Source organism: Acipenser ruthenus, chromosome 5, assembly GCF_902713425.1.
Source record: "Acipenser ruthenus chromosome 5, fAciRut3.2 maternal haplotype, whole genome shotgun sequence".
NCBI lineage: Eukaryota > Metazoa > Chordata > Actinopteri > Acipenseriformes > Acipenseridae > Acipenser > Acipenser ruthenus.
In genome coordinates, this window is record NC_081193.1 from 9,805,290 (window position 1) to 9,822,859 (window position 17,570).

Sequence of the window (17,570 nt, forward strand, 5' to 3'; positions counted from 1 at the left end):
CATGAATAATGTGTTCATATAACTCGCCAGGATGGACGTGAACAACCTACCCACATTCACAGACTGTATCGTTTTTATTGAGATTTTTTTTAAATTAGTTTTTCAGTAAGCAGGCTTTTCTTTTTATTATATGCGTTCTATAATAATTCAGTATTTATGATGTCTATTCCAACACAAATATCTGCATGACAAAAATGCGGTTTCCAGATCTTCCAATTTAGGCAACCATCCAAATTGGTCTGAGATATGATTGCCAATTGCAGAAGTTTAATGTAATCATCCTATTAAAAAATGAAGTACATTAATCTGCCCTCTTGCAGAAAGACCTGTGCATCCTGTTTCATCACTAAAGTTTTATAACGGTTTTATAGCATTAATTAATTGTCAAAAGCTGTTCTGAATGCTTACAGATTCCCTTTTTAAAATGGGCTTTGTATTTTTTTGTTTCTAGCCACTGAATCGTGTAGGATTGTGGTAGATTGTGAGAGCTAATGTAAAAGGCTGTGTGGTGGTAGTACCCTGGTAGCTGAATGAATGCAGTTCATGCTGATGAAACCGTGAATTCATGCAGATCTCATTAAGGTGGATAATGCTAGCATTATTTTTTAATGCCAAGGATATGAGATGGGAATATTTAATGATAAGCCGCAAATCTAATTGAGATCTCTGGACCCCTGAAAAGGCTGTGCCAAAAAGAAGCCCTGCTTTGAACCACTTGCCATGTAATATTTATCCAAAAAAAAAAAATCTATCTAGCCTTTTGATGTTTTTGAGATACATGTTAAGATGTCATTCATGTTCCATTAGGAGTTTGCAAAAGATGTATTTCCTTTAAAAATGCATAAAGATGACAGTGTGCCTGCACTGTCAGTGACGGAAAAAAAATAACTCTGCCGTCTGAACTCCACCCCCTGGTGTATCTTTTCAAGCAATGTCCACAATATCAAAAATACAGATGTAGTTTCTTTTGCATGTTCCAATAAAATTAATTTACTCAGTTTAACTTAGTGTGTAGTTCAAAGTTATAAATGGGACTACTTTTATTGGCATAAGGATATTTAATTAAAAAAATATATATATATTTTTTTTGCCCTAAACGTGATTTATGGATTTTTTTTTTTTTTTTTTCTTCAAATCCATTGTTTGATCTGGATTATAAATGCAATAAGGCCCTTCAGGGCATCCGTATATGTTAAATATACAGACTTCTCGGGGGTTGGAGGCACTCGACTTCATCTCATGCCTCACAACGCCCCGAGGCATCTGTATAGTCGACGTATGTGGACGGCCTCTTGGGCCTTATTGCATACATATACAGCATCTGCCAGGGTAGCGTTCTTTAAAGAGGAAGAATATGAACTTCTATTTTTTTATTTTGTTACCCTCAACCCTAACATTAAAGTGTTATAGAAAACCCTGAAAAGTTTACAAGAAACGCATTATGCTAGGTCCCATTATATTTTAAAACATATTGCTGACTATTTTGACATTTTTAATCGCACATCATTGGCATCAACTGGGCAATACATTTCTTAACATTCGCTCTTGAGCGTGTGCCAGGAGAAGAAAAAAATCTTCTAAGGAGGGAGCATGAACTGGATACACTGCAATAGTTAGAAAACAATCTCCTAGCGAATGTCAGTTAAAATAAAAAGTAATTCCCTAGTTAATTTACCTGTGACGTGCGAGTAAAAAGATATCAGAACTAGCTCCGCAATCTGCTGAAACATTGTCTGCGATATTGACTGCAGGGGATTCTGGGATACTTGAACCTTTTTCAAAAGACCATCTCATGTCTCCCGTCTATCATTAAAGATTATATTATATTGTATTTCATTTAGAATGACTCAAGTTCAAAATACAGATGAACCCATTTTATATCGCCTCGCTTAATATCATACCCCGTTTATTATAACCATTTTTAGAAAACCACTCACCATGCACCATAGGTTCTTTGAGAAATTACCTCTCTTACAGTGTTTTTTTTTTCGATTTGATAAAACACAGTTTTCGAAAGATTGTGAAAAAGTTCAAAACTCTTAACACAAAAACCCAAAATATTAACTCCAGCGGCAAAAGCCTCCAGCACGTACAAACCCCAAGTTTTGGGGTCAGATTTGATAAGTACATCTTGCAAAAGCATATACGGCACCAAAACATTAGAAATTTTAATCATCCAAGCAAAATAACATAAATGAATCTTTGTCAAATATTGTTACCTAACACTAAATTAAAAGTAAAATAAACTCAGGATACATAAATCTTTTTCAAATTACAAATGACTAAAGGGCTCTAAATTATAGTGAACAAAAGAATATAAATACATTATAGTAAATATACAAAATAAGGTCTAATACAATACTATGCAAATGCATAGATCAGTCATCCCTGAGCCTCAAGCCTCTCTTGTGCTTGTGGCCACAGAATTTCATCGACATCGCATCTAATGTCTTCATTTGCAGCGTGGAAAAAACCTTCCTGAATGACGTATCCATCCCTGGCATTGCTCTGCTGTAATGTCGTCACAAGCTTCATCCATCGCCTGGAGAAGGGTGGCTTGCTCATATGGGTGGCGATCATACACCTTCCGAGGCGATTGTGCAGCACATCCAGGAAATTCAGCAGATGTACTGAATTGTATTCCCCTAGTAATGGGCTTCATGCCACAACACCATTCTCGGAAATGCCGGCACACATAGTGATATTCCCACCACGCTGCCCTGGCACATCGACTGTGGCACGCTGGCCGATGAGGTTCCAATAACGCCGCCGACAATGGGCCAGATTGAAGCCAGCTTCATCTATATAAAGGAATTCATGTCGGGTGACACTGGCATCTAACTCCATCCTCCTCTGTGAAAAAAGGGAAGAATAGATATTAGCATTTGAAATATGTCTTTAAGAGAGGTAACAGCACTTCAAGAATTTAGCATTTTGTATGTAAACATGAGAAAATGTGTTTCGAGTTTAGAATTTTGGAACTCATTTCTGTTTTTTGTGTTAAAGTTTTGAACGTTTTGATAATTTTTTGAATAAAGTGTTTAACTGTAATATCATCTCACAACCCTGTTATTGGCACGTTTTGTGCAGCCTGTCAAATGCTTTACTAATTAACCACAGTGTATAATTCATTTTCAACGCAACTAGCAACCAATAATCATCTCGGCTGATAAACTGACATTTTTTGCAGCCTGTCAAATGCTGCGTGGGTGGTCTTAACGGGATACAGTTCAGCTACAAAACACCAACATCACCAAATGTTTCTTCTTTTTAAGATAGTCAGTCTTTTACAAATGCACCCAAACGCCTAACTGATAGTTCTCATCAGTCGACAGTTCATGCCTTTTTTAGATAATGACACAAACTGTTTTGTTCCAATTAATGACACAAATGTCTCTGTCATATAGTAAATGTACAGTATTAAAACACTGCTCTTTAATTCACTTGTTAGTTTTCTTTCTTTTTGACTCACACTCGTAATGTGCTGTCATAGGCAAACGTGAAACCCGGTTTATATCATGACCCGCTTTATATCACGAGTTATGCCTGCACGGCAATCATGATGTAAATCGGGTTCATCTGTACTTTTTTTTTGTATAATGAGTATTATAAATATTGATTTATGTTTGTATTTTTTGTAGAATATTACAAATATTTGAATATTAACAATATATTTTTCAGCTTGCATTTGAAACATTGAGATGCAGTTTGTTCTACCATCATTTGTATTTATGTAGAAATGGGAGACCATACTCTTGCTGTCTTGTTACTGAATGAAAATGCAATGTTAAGTGCAAGAAGCACTGTAGGGTTGTGGCCAGGGGCAGCTGCATGACTCGGGTATGGTGATTGAGGTCACTTTTACTCTATAGCATAATAGGTTTTAGTGCATGTTTTCATATTGATGGGCTTGCTAGTGCAAAAATGGAACCAGGTTGGTAATGTTATTTTTTGCAGAAAACCAGTTGTTACTCACATCAGTACTGCTGTGCTTATCCAGGCTATAAATAAAAGAAAACACTGCTCATTCAATTATTCAGGAAGCAAAGGCTTTCTCCATTAACAAAGCATACAAAACGGGTGTAATGAAGCGCTCCACATGCAGCTCTTGCAATTTCACTGTCGGCGGTTCAATATTTTTATATTTAACTGGCGAGTTGCTATCTACTCCTGTGTTAATTATATATCGTGGAGCATTGATTACGAGTTTCCGTTGATGTGTGGAATTCTCAATTAGACGGGTCTCTGCTTTACATGGATGGGTTTGTAAAACTGTAAAGCTTTAGCTTTTAATTCTGAGAGCCACAGCCAGAGACAAGCAAATACAGTTGGTGTTAAAATGAACAGTCAAGTGGCCTTTTGTTAAAAAACAAAAAAACAAAATAATAATAGTGCAGAAAACAGATGAGGTGAAACAATAAGGCTAGGTTCACATTCTTGAGTGAAGCAGAGTCCTGCTTTTGAACAACTTCCTCTGTGTGGGAGAAAGCCGTAGTTGTAATTGAATGTACTTTCTAAAATTACTTTTTAAATCTTGAAAACTAGGTCTGTGTACGGATAAGACTGAAGATGCTGTTAGGTTAATTAAGTTTGTCAATCTTCCCCCAGAGCATTCCTGTTGATCTACTTCAAAGGATTAGATATTGTAACAGAGGGCCATAAAGATTTAAAGTGGGGAATAGTTGAAATTACCTGCTGTTCTGATCTTTACAGCCTTGTGGTGGCATAGCTCAGTAGACACTCTCATACTCCCACGCACACGAAAGGTAAATAGAAAGCTGAATGCTCTGCTAGCCAAGATGGCAGTGGATCAATATTGAATGGGAATTATTTCTACATCATTACAACTTTAATTATAACAATATTAAATAAAAAATCTAGTGGGTTAACATTCAGGTTGTTTCTTTCACATCATGTACGAGCTGCAGTGCATTCATAATTATGCTTAACTTGTCAATTACCTTTTCTTCCTGATATTTAGTAACTAAGCGATAAATATAAAAACTGCAGGACTGGATTTCAATAATGATCAGTAATGCTGGTGACTTGGCATATTCAGCTACCATTGTTTATTTTGCATGAAACGATGTACATAGCTGCAGAAGTGTGTGTCTTTACATTACAATGCCGATCATTTCTTTAGCTGCTTGCTTTTACAAGCAGCTAAAGAAATGGTTAAAGAAAAGGGCTTGTAACCAGGAGGTCCCCGGTTCAAATCCCACCTCAGCCACTAACTCATTGTGTGACCCTGAGCAAGTCACTTAACCTCCGGGTGAGACGTAATTGTAAGTGACTCTGCAGCTGATGCATAGTTCACACACCCTAGTTTCTGTAAGTCGCCTTGGATAAAGGCGTCTGCTAAATAAACAAATAATAATAATAATAATACTGTTCTCATCCACAGATATTAAGATCGTTGATGGACCATGTGAGGGTGAGACTCTCACTGTAATATTGAACTGCCTGTGACTGTTATTCTACTGGCGCTAGAGCAGTGGTTTATTATGCATCGTGCATGTTGTTGAGCAAAGTGTATTTGATATATGACAGTGGATTGCTATGTTTAGATTAGGGAGCTTCTCTCAGTGAAGTGGTAATGGTTAGGGACTAGAGAATAATAATGATAATATTAATGAGTAAACAATAGAATAGTTTAACAATCGTGTTTGTAAACAAGACGGTATTCATGCAGGTTAAACAAATACGTATAAATGAGAAGAAACTTGTGTAATGTCTTTCCTTAGGAGGGAGCAGTAGTACTATTAGGTGGTCCGTCATGAGTTTGTCTTGTGAATGTCAGTCAATGGATTGTAGCGTTTCAGGGTAACAAACAAGAGCCAGTTGACCGCAGCAAGATCTCATTCAGATGTTTATTCACTCAACGTCAGGACACCACAACACAGCCCCGAGCTGCTCGCAGGCAGCTCCTAAATAGAGACCTCCCCCCCGAGCCTAGATAATATAGGAATGGGACATACGCTCAACAGAATACTATGTGTGACTATAGAGCGAGTCAACGACAGGACATCACACAAAGAGCGACGGAAGAGACCTCTAAAACATGAAATGTTAATTTGTTTAAATGGTTTTTATACAATATACTGCTCAAGGAGAGACTGAAAATGCGTCAAAAGCTTTAGTTAACATGTTTTCTATTGAAATGGTTATATATTCATTTGAATTACAGTTCCCCTTTTAACAACGTCACGGTACATAATGTGAACGAATCCTGCGTGCACGTGTACGTAACCATAAGGAAGCCTGCGTGCTTGTGAAAATGTTTGTTTAAATGTTTTATTACTGCTTGTGTCTATACTTATAATTCTGGTACCATGATTTCTAACTTTTTTATATTCTTCTTACTTCTGTGAGCCTTAATAAACTTAATTTATTTTTGCTTGTTATGAGTACTAAAGTAAGCATTTATGATTGATTTTGTGATCCTTAAACCTATATATATATATATATATATATATATATATATATATGAACTTTTAATGTTAGTATATTGACTTAGTTATTGACGGTTAACTTCTCTTGATATTGAAACTGAAAAGCATATTTTTATAACTTTTCTATTTTGTTTAGTTCTTTTCATAACTAGGAAAGAATCAAATAATGGAAGTGTGAAAACAATTTTATAAGAAATATGAAAATTTGTGAAGGCTAAACCCTAGTTTTTATATTTAAATATGAATCGCATAACAGAGGCGTCGTCCTATATATTAAGAAATGAATATTAACTCATATAATATGTTTGTATAGTACCAACATAGTGGAGGCATGGCCTAGGATATTGAGGTATTAATGTTAAATATTATATCTTCATAAATATGCACTACATCTGACACCTGTAATGTGTATTTCAGATACTTACCTGGGAATATTTATGGTAATGTTTATCAAATGCCTTAAATAAAACAAAATTGAGTTGCATAATATTTCAAGACTGTCCTAATGACAGCAACACAAACTGTAAGTAGGCCTACACTTCCCCTTTTATTAGAAAACTGGACAAGAAGTGTTAGGGCTTCCTTTGCAACAGAGATGAAGGCGGAGTTGAGGCCTCTGTAAACCGGATGCCATGCTACAAGCGAATGTGTTGTACGACACACAGCACCACAACAAAAAAACATTTTCCAGCTGACGATACAATCAGAGGAGAGTCGCCTATCACCACTGGTGTGAAAGGTAGTGTCGCAGCGAATGTACCATTTTTATCACTGGACAAATCACATCACGTCCTATGTGTGGAAACCTTTAGTCCCTGAAAGGATGTGTCAAAGTGATTCCTAGCATGTGCACTCTTCCTGCTTTCCCTCATGTTCTGTGAATGTATCCACCTTGTGCCTCCCACCTACTTATTGACACAGTGAGTGGAGTCTCCTCAGGACTATTACAGTGCTGTGAAATACAACAGATTTCACAATTTAATATCAGATGATTCAGACACTCCCCCGTGCTTAAATACATTGTGTAGTTAGATATGCTATGCTATTCTTTGGAAGATTTTCTGTAATAGTAGCAGCTGCCTGATCCTCTTTTAGCAGGTGTTCTTATTCCCCTTCATGGGAAAACTTGCCCTATCCACTGAAAAGGACTGGCTCAGCGGCATGCTCACGGAGTCCCTGACAAACCTGCTCAGTTTTACTGAAGCCCTGGTGTGCAGATGCATTGAGGTATATACGGACACATACTTTACCCCCCCTCCCCATATACCTTTTAATTTTTTTTTCTTTTTTATTTTTTTTACACACAAGAGAAGTATCATTTTATTCTGACACTATACAGGACACCCCTATATCTTTTGTAAGAAAGCCATGATTCTGAGGTCTTTTTAATAATGCTGTCTGATATTTGTTGCGAAAAGTAGATAATTTTCCTCCTCTGTCTTAATGCATTACAAAAAGATGCATCTCCCAGTCAGTTTTTTTCCGTTTTAAAATTTGTGTTGATCATGCAGTTAGTAAAATGCAAAGCTTTTGTCTTTGGTGGAGAAACATTGCAAGGTTTTTTTAATAAGATTTTTTCCAGTAATGTTATTTCTGACTCATGTCAGTGACTGGCTCCTCCAGTCTGCTAGATGAAAGGTGCAGGGTATTTCTATACATGTCAGGGACTGGCTCCTCCAGTCTGCTAGACGAAAGGTGCAGGGTATTTCTATACATGTCAGGGACTGGCTCCTCCAGTCTGCTAGATGAAAGGTGCAGGGTATTTCTATACATGTCAGGGACTGGCTCCTCCAGTCTGCTAGATGAAAGGTGCAGGGTATTTCTATACATGTCAGGGACTGGCTCCTCCAGTCTGCTAGATGAAAGGTGCAGGGTATTTCTATACATGTCAGGGACTGGCTCCTCCAGTCTGCTAGACGAAAGGTGCAGGGTATTTCTATACATGTCAGGGACTGGCTCCTCCAGTCTGCTAGATGAAAGGTGCAGGGTATTTCTATACATGTGAGGGACTGGCTCCTCCAGTCTGCTAGATGAAAGGTGCAGGGTATTTCTATACATGTCAGGGACTGGCTCCTCCAGTCTGCTAGATGAAAGGTGCAGGGTATTTCTATACATGTCAGGGACTGGCTCCTCCAGTCTGCTAGATGAAAGGTGCAGGGTATTTCTATAGTCTAGTTTCTCGTGTGTTTCCTCTGAGGATAAAACTAAATGGAGTCAAAATTGGTAGAATGTAATTTGATCTTTTTTTTACATGCATGGTTATTAATAAAAACAACCTTAACCATGGAATTTTCCAGAAAATGGTATACATACAGAAATACAACTACTACTATTCATATCTGTAAAATGTTGCCAGTGGTAGTACATTTAGTAATAGTAGTAAAGTGGGAACTTTTCAGTATTTTCAGCCTTTGGAAATGCTTATTGTTATAATGCAAGTTTACCCAAGATATTGGGTTCTAAGTCTAGTCACTAAATGATGTGCTGTATTTATTCAGAAATGATTCTCCAGGGGAGCTCTACTTTATATTTTCAAAGATTTGCTGAAAGACTACAGCTGCTTGCCAATCTGCTATTCTATAAAACTTTAAAAACATTATTAAAAAACAGGAAAAATCAGCATAACGTTAACAGACTGTAAAACATAGAAACTCATTTGCACGCACAGTTCAGTGTGTTTTATTAATTTTTTATTTTATTTTCTCTGTAGTGGAGGCATTAGTACATATGCATAAATGTATTTTAATAGTGCTATTCCATATTGTTGTGTGGGTGTAGGTCAGGAGGTGATATCATCACCGAAGATGGAGATTATGTTGTGTTTTTAAAATGCCTCAAATGTTTATTCCCATTGCTTTTTAGACAGTTTTTTTTTTTTTTTACCATCCTGAGAAACTTTTTTAAAAGCTTTTTTTGCTCATTCCTGCTACAACCAGTTCAGTTTCATGCCATCTGTCGCTGCAGTCCTCCTAATGACGACTTCTGGTTTGTTTCAGGTCTAGACAGAGCGTGCGAGGATGGGGAAGCAGAACAGTAAACTGCGCCCTGAGGTGCTACACGACCTGCGGGAGAACACCGAGTTCACAGACCACGAGCTCCAGGAGTGGTACAAAGGCTTCCTCAAAGACTGTCCCACTGGACACCTGACTGTTGAAGAGTTCAAGAAAATCTATGCAAACTTCTTCCCTTACGGAGATGCGTCCAAGTTTGCAGAGCACGTGTTCCGCACCTTTGACACCAACGGAGACGGGACTATAGACTTCAGGGAGTTCATCATTGCACTCAGTGTCACGTCTCGGGGGAAACTGGAGCAGAAGCTGAAGTGGGCGTTCAGCATGTATGACCTTGACGGGAACGGGTACATTAGTCGGGGAGAAATGCTTGAAATAGTACAGGCAAGTACCCCTTTTTATTGCTAGTTTTAATTCCACTCCGGGCTTTTAAATATTATTTAATATTAAAATATTGCAGAAGTGTTTAAAAGTAATTATTTGTTTAGCATCGTACCTTCATGAAAGATATTTTGTTTTCAAAGTGATAAAGTTTCGGATTCGGTAAATACTTTCGAAGAATGCTAATGTAGTACCAATTAAAATATGCAAATAAAGAGTAGTGTGTCAGTTTGTCAAGATTGTGCAACTTCCAATCCACACTCACCTGTGTAACCTCAGTAAGTCACTTCAACTCATTAGGCCTCATCAGCATGGCCTGTTCATTCTGGCAGAAGCAGACCTCCTGTTGATACCCTGTCTAGGACATGTTGCTTTAAACTGAGCAAAGGCAGAGTGTCTTTCATCAAACATTAGTATGGAGCACTGGTAGGTCAGGCCAGTTATTTGTATATCATCAAGGTACTTGCGTGATTTGAATAACACTTATGATTCACTATTATTTACTTGTTCAGTGGTGGTGAAATCGACTTTCACTTCAGCCACCCGTACAACTAGTGCTGACTTTTAGAGAGAGAGAGAGAGAGAGCACGCTAGCACGCTGGAAAAGTTATAATGCTGTAGCTCTTTACAGTAAATTGTAACAGGAACATTTCAAGACTAATTCTGTGAAAAGAAATGGCTGCAAACTCAAACAAGTTTTTAAATATATTTATCTATCTTAATATTATTTCTTATCTCGTCTGAACTCCACACAATGTGAACTCCTGGTCTTCATGTCGCTTGGGTCAGGAGAAAGAACCAGATCTCTTTCCCAGAGATCCTTTTTATAATCCTCATTGGTGCCAAATACATGTTCCTCCTCCATAAAAACCCCTGTACGCAAGTCAGGTTATCCAAATTTCTACTGCGTTTGCTTGGGTAAGGACTAACGTGTGTTTCGTTTTTTATTTTTGTTCGAAAATACTGCTTGAAGTATGGTTCCCCCCTTTCTCCATCTTCTAACACAAATGTATGTTTAATGTGTGTAGACATGTCAGTCACTCCAACTCACAAGGAAGCTCCTTCCCCTTTGATAGTTCACCGTTCTGATAAAGGTCGTTCTACACCCTCTACTTCTAAAAGAGCAGGCAGCCCCAGAGAACAACGAGGTCCAGGTTTTTCTCCTCCAAGGAGAAAATCCACACACTCCCGCAGCAGCAGGGAGAGAGACGTATTGGCGAAATCAGCGACCACCATTACGGAGGCTCCAGCAGCCATGGCTCAACTAAAGGAATATGAGCAATCGATGCAGGCTCAACCTTTACAGCCTGTAGCTCACACAGCAAGTTCTGGTACCGTTGCACCCGGAAGTACACAGAAGCAATACTTTCCAGGTGCCCACACCCTAGGAGACGGTGACGTCATTGACTTCGCCCCTATATACACAGATGCAGATGCTGTACTGAGAAGGATTTCATCCTCTCTCAAGGTACAACCCCAGACATGTGCAGATCAGGATGACTTCCTTCGCATCTTAGATGCAAGGGATAAAAAAGCCTTTGAAGGGTTCCCCTTCCATGTGGCGGTCTGGAGGCCTGTAGAGGCTATTTGGCAAAGATCTGCTACTTCTGCACCATGCCTGCCCAGAGTGGATAAATTCTACAGGGTACCAGTGGATCATAAAAAACACCTTTTCAAACAACCTAAACTGGATACTATTATGGCTACACCAACTGCAGGTATGTCCTCCTAGATCTGCTTCTTTGAATGGATCTGTTAAAAACATTGATAATTTCTTAAAAAAGATTACTCTGCCTCCACATACAACATGCATATCAGATCCATGCAGCGAAATTGATACTTACGACAGAGCTGTGGCTAATGTCATCTCTGCAAGATGGTGCATCCAAATGAAAACATCTTCACTGTCTGCAGACATCTACACAAAAATATTGGAGATACCCTTTCAGGGTGATCTTTTATTTGGCACCAGCCTGAAGGATCCCTGTCTGACATGAAGGAGGCTAGACAGGCGATTAGATCTTGCTCTACTACAGGGAGAGGTGCACCGTGCAACAGGGTTTTTTCAACAGACAAAGGTCATTCAGAAACCAGCCAACTCTACCATGGTTAAACAAGCAGGGCCGCTTTCAATGTGGCCAGTTCAGACCACATAGAATAGGACGTAGCTATTATAAAGACATTTTCTCAGCCTTCCAACCCTACAACCCCCCACCCACCGCTTCCACTGCCAACGGGAGGAAGGGTGTCTCATTTTCTAACCAGCTAGGAAAAAATTACATCAGACCCCTGGGTCCTGAGGCTTATTCAACAGGGCTACAGGATTCCGTTCCAGGTTTTACCACCATCAACAGGCATCATCGAGTATTAGACTGGTCAAAGCCAAGGGGCATCTGCCTGCCAGAGGAAATAACAAATATGCTGCATTCCCATGCCATAGAAGAGGTCCCCTTATCTTCACAGACCCAGGGCCATTACTCAAGATACTTTCTGGTACAAAAGAAAAACAGGAAATTCAGGCCTATTCTAGACCTCAGGAACCTGAACATTTTTATTCTTTCAGAAAAATTCAAGATAGTATCACTAGCCATTATCATCAAGGCAGTTCAACCAGGGGACTGGTTGAGATCTATAGATCTCAAAGATGCCTACTTCCATCTTCCTATACACAAGGAATACAGAAAATATATCTGATTCTCCATCAAGAACCACCAATTCCAATTCAAAGTACTTCATTCTGGGATCTCCACAGCCCCCAGGGGATTCACCAAGGTAATGGCCATGCTAACAGCACGAGCTGCTAACACCGCCTCTGCCAGACCACACTTACATCAACAATAATAAAGAAAATAACACAAAATACACTCAAATCATAACACAACAACAACACCCATTCTAAAACCAAATCAATACAGTATTTACAATACCTTCACCCGTGTTAAATAATCATAAATACATTTTAAATCTTAATACTAATCACCAACAACCCATTATTTTAAATAAACCCTTTTCTTCTGCCCTGCCACAGTGTGATTTATAGGATTAATGGCAGTTTCTTTTCTTATGTAACAATCTGCAATGTAAGCATAACCCCAGTGTCCAAAGTGTGTAATACGACAACGTTTTTAATTAAAGTACCATTATGCTTGAATGGTCCCCATTCAGTAACCACTCATGCAATGCTTTTGTTTTCTGTCAATTCTGTCAATAAATAAAAATGGTATTACTATAGATTAGCATTTCCTTAATCCGTTTTTAGTATAATCAAAACTTATTAACGGAGTAACCATAAACACTCTGTTTTGTATTGCACCTTCAAAACAAAAGGGGCACTGCAGAGTGCTTGCCACATATGCGTTGTGATGAATTAGGTTGGGATCACCTTTGCTGGAGACCTGCCTCTTTGTAAAATCTCTTTTAAACCAGCCCCTGGTGCCTCTGAGCGATGGACAGAGGCATTGTCATCGTGGTAGAACCCTTCCTCCCTAATAATGAAGAGAAGTTACAATTCATGTTGTTTTACAGATTTAGTGACTGCAATAGGAAAAGGCTTCATGCACTCCTCCCTGCCAGTTGTGCCATTACCAGACCAGACTCAAGCATCAGAAATGAAGGCCGATGACATTTCTCCTTGCTAGGAGTTCAATGGATTTTTCTATCATCATTCCAAACGTAGGCAATCTGCATTTGGTATTTGAGGAATGTGACACCTAATTTGAAATGTGCCTCTCCTAATAACGTTCCATTTTGATGACATCAGTCTTCGAAGATTACATTGCCTAACGTTGCACTGTGAATACATTTCTAGGATTTCTATTCCTATTGCTGTTCAAATGTTGAATGTAATTTCAATTTTCTGTTGGTTATTTGTTAACGACTTCACAAAGGGTCCTTATAATTCTGTTATGTTTTCCTAGTTTGTAACAAACAGCTCTTCTGTTGTCAGGCAATTTACAAAATGGTGTCCTCTGTGATGAAGATGCCAGAAGACGAGTCCACTCCAGAGAAGCGCACAGACAAGATCTTTCGACAAATGGACGCAAACAATGACGGTGGGTGAAGCTCTGGAACTCCAGAGGCAGATCTTTCACACCTAAACCAATTAGAATTGAATTACTGATTCATTTCAGCCCCATCACATTGAATACATTTTAGTCAAGGCAGCATTTCATGGTAATTGATTTCTACTGTCAATTTTGAAGCTTGTTTAAAATCTATTTGATTCCTATCCAAACTGTTCATGGCTAATGTCATTGGTATTGAAACATCTTGCTATTTTAACCCCTTTACAGCCAAGTGTTTTTGTCACAGATGTCACCCCACAGCCAAGCATTGTATGACCGTTTTTACCACACTGTCTTTGATGCAGTTTAATGACGGAATGCTGTAGTTACACAGCTAAGAATGGACACATAGCGCAAAATAATACATGGCTGATGGCGGCCACCCAAAGATAACTAGGGGAATGGAACATTGGCAATGAAATAATACAGAAGACAGCGTAACCTTGTAACCCTTCCTGTTCAACTCACATTCTACTATTATCATGGTTTTGATGACTTTCTGCACAATCAGTATCTTTTATGGATTTTTTGAGGTTCCCATGCATGTCCATGTACTGGCGTAGACAAGTGATTAAAGTTGGGGGGTAAATTGAATTTATTAAACTGTAGGTTAATAGTAAATATCCACATTGAGTTGCAATGCAAAAGCAGCTGAATACAACACAATGTGTAATATGTTGCTGCCCTTATACTTTATATATTGTTGTTTCTGTGGTCACAGAATTAAATGTGAATTATGAGCTTTAACAGTACTTCTGATGGAAACTCAAAACAGAATACTGTGTGATCTCCTAAGACGGAGATCAGGCAAGCAGAGAAAGTGAGGACATAAACACACACATGAACTAAAGTTTTCATTTATTTATTTATTTTTAATTATTATTTCCTTTCTCTCTCAGGTAAACTTTCTCTTGAGGAGTTTATTAAAGGTGCCAAGAGCGACCCTTCCATTGTGCGTTTGTTACAGTGCGACCCCAGCAGTGCAAGTCAGTTCTGATTGGACATCTCATCTGTCTGGACACTTTCCAGTGAACCACTGGCTTGTGCATTTCAGCTTTGCTTGCAAATGCCTTTTCAATCATTCCTAGGTCATTGGTGGACACACATTCATTGCCACATTCTGCCGTTTTTTTTTCTTTTTTCGTTTTTTGTGTATAAAAGGGGAGCAGCATTGCGCTTAACTTATGCAACGGTTTTATTTTAGGATGACTTTTTTTTTTTTTTTTTTTAAACCCAGTTATAAATAACTTTGTTCTGTACGGCAGCTTATTTTAAGTAAACTGTTATTGTTTCAAATAAGCTCTTTTAACTAGTTGTAAACATAAGTAGCAGTTGAATGTGAGGCTGTCCATTTCGAGTTGCTGTTTTTAAAGACAAGAAGCACCTACTGGAGAACGGTAGACCTGTTTGGCAAATTCCAACTGAATGTAGGGAAGATCTGAAAAGATGCATTGAATTGATTTGATATCTTTTCTTTAGCAGGCTTGCTTGCTTGTATGTAAATGTACGTTTCCGAATGTCTTTGCTTGTATTGTGAAGTAAACTTATGAATGCAATTATAGTTGTGAAGGTCAATTTAAAAAAAAAAAATAATTAAAAACAAGTATTTTGTTTCCAGTACTGCTTCAAAGTGCTTTTTATTTTTTTGTGATGCTTAATCACTATTGACTTTGCATGGCAACCATAGTTTTGTGGATATCTTTTTATTGATTTAAGTATTGAATGTACAATTTTAGTAAAATCAAAAATGGAAGTTATTATTTAATATATAATTCATATTAATATTGTTATTTGAATTCTTAATGTTCCTGACCAAGAAGGCTCAGGATTAATGTATATGGTTTAGTGAAAAGTGACCTTTTCATTGGTGCATAGTATAACTAATTACTGGATGATAAGACAGAATTTGTTGTATCCTTTTGCAAAGTCTCTACATATATTACTGTCCATATGTTTATAATGAACCTTGTGCATTCCAGTGTTACTTGATATTATTTTCATCTGCCTACTGCCAAGAAATGTAATTAAAAATAAAGTCTACCTTTTTCTTGTGAGCATGTGATTTCTGTTGCAGTTAAGTAAATATAGCCCAGTTGTAAATGCTAGAAAACATGAGCACATTCCAGCCAGTGACCAGTGTTGTATGTGTCATGTGACTGCTTGACTGTCTTACCCGTGGTGAATAGAATCATTTTTCCAATACAATAAACATGTTAGGCCTTGCATTGGTATCAGCATATGAAACTACCCACACCTCCCTCATGTGTAGTGAGGATTTATCCAGTATCCTATGACTCAAAGAAGTGACAATGACTAGGCACACTAAACTGCTCTTGAGAAAGTCACACAAGATCTTCTCTTTCTTCAAAAATATTCCGCTGTCTTGATAGGAAATTGGATTCTGTATGACACAAGGCACAGATGGAATCAGGGGAACGGTTCACCCACCTGAGCGGATTATTTGTGTAGAAGTGTCTCACTTAACCTTCTCGAGATGTCTTTGCTGGCAAAACAAGTATGAAACGTTCTGTCAATCAAACCAATAAAAAATCAAATAAAATGAAAAACCAGTAATATTGTCATTCCACTTTTCAAGTGCATAAAGAAGGGAGAAGATTTTCTGGTTGAAAGGGCCAGCTCAGAAGTCTTTCCATTGCGAAGATAACAGAAGCCGAGATACTAATTATTGCTGTCATTTGCGCTATGTCCTGTGAACATGCAGTGACATTTAGATGAAATCTATAGGCCACAGAATGACTTGACCTGGATACCCAAGGTTTACATAGTGCACCACACAGTGTGAAATGCTCTGTGTGACGTTTGCGTCTTCATTGGTATTCCATATGGCATGATGGTAGGAGAATAGAAGCTTAATCATTACTAAAGAGGAACAATGTGTGGGCAGCTACTTGCAGATTCCACGTGACCATGATTTAGTCATCATTTCTTTTCCTATACACTCATTTTACTAACTAGAGAGGAACAATGTTGAGCTACTTTAGATTAGATCCCGTATTAGATACTAGCCCTTCATGGTGGTTTTGATGTCATACCCCTCGCCACCCCCCGCCCCCTTCTCAGACCACAACCAGTATTACATCATCTCGGTAACCATTCTTTCCAAAATGAACAGAACTGGAACATACAACTGACATCTACAAGAATACTTTTTTTTTCCCCCATTGGGGTCCTGATTGTTTCTAGTTTCATGGCTAGAGCATACAAACAGTTTTACCAATAGTAAAAACAGCTAACTGTCAATTGGAATTCTTATTGAATTGAGAGCAACTTGGATATTTTGTTAGCTTCCTGATAGTTACCAAATTCTGGCTGAATATGAAATATTGACTATGAAAGGGTGCAAAATAGAGGCAGCACAAAGTCACAGTGATTTCCATTTAAGTTAACTTGTTTTTGTTTCTTTTGAAAAGCAGTCTGTATTGTAACATATAAAGTAGCATGGGACAGATTAATATGGCTGTGTCTTGTCGTCTTACAAGCTTATATCCACATATACAGTGAGGGGCTTCTCTTCTTATTATGATAGCCATGTACTGGTAATCGGTGTTGAAAACAGCTTTAGAGATCAATCACAATAATCTCAGGCAGGTCTTTTTAAGGTCCCTCAACAAAGTACTGTCATTATCCATCAGGCCTGATTT

General features: G+C 38.2%; 1 protein-coding gene across 3 annotated transcripts in view; it reads left to right on the top strand.

The window, feature by feature from the left end:
- Nucleotides 1-15,962, top strand: part of LOC117403281 (hippocalcin-like protein 1) — a 55,762-nt gene extending 39,800 nt beyond the window's left edge. For 2 of the 3 annotated variants that reach the window (XM_034005315.3, XM_034005314.3), the window contains 3 exons: nucleotides 9,449-9,847; nucleotides 13,791-13,896; nucleotides 14,808-15,962. In XM_034005315.3, the coding sequence (XP_033861206.1) occupies nucleotides 9,470-9,847; nucleotides 13,791-13,896; nucleotides 14,808-14,905 (582 nt within the window). In that variant the 5' untranslated portion in view covers nucleotides 9,449-9,469 and the 3' untranslated portion in view covers nucleotides 14,906-15,962. Of the gene's footprint in view, nucleotides 1-7,547; nucleotides 7,680-9,448; nucleotides 9,848-13,790; nucleotides 13,897-14,807 lie in introns of all 3 variants that reach the window. The other variant, XM_059023627.1, reaches the window with a different exon arrangement.
- Nucleotides 15,963-17,570: the final 1,608 nt, after the last annotated feature.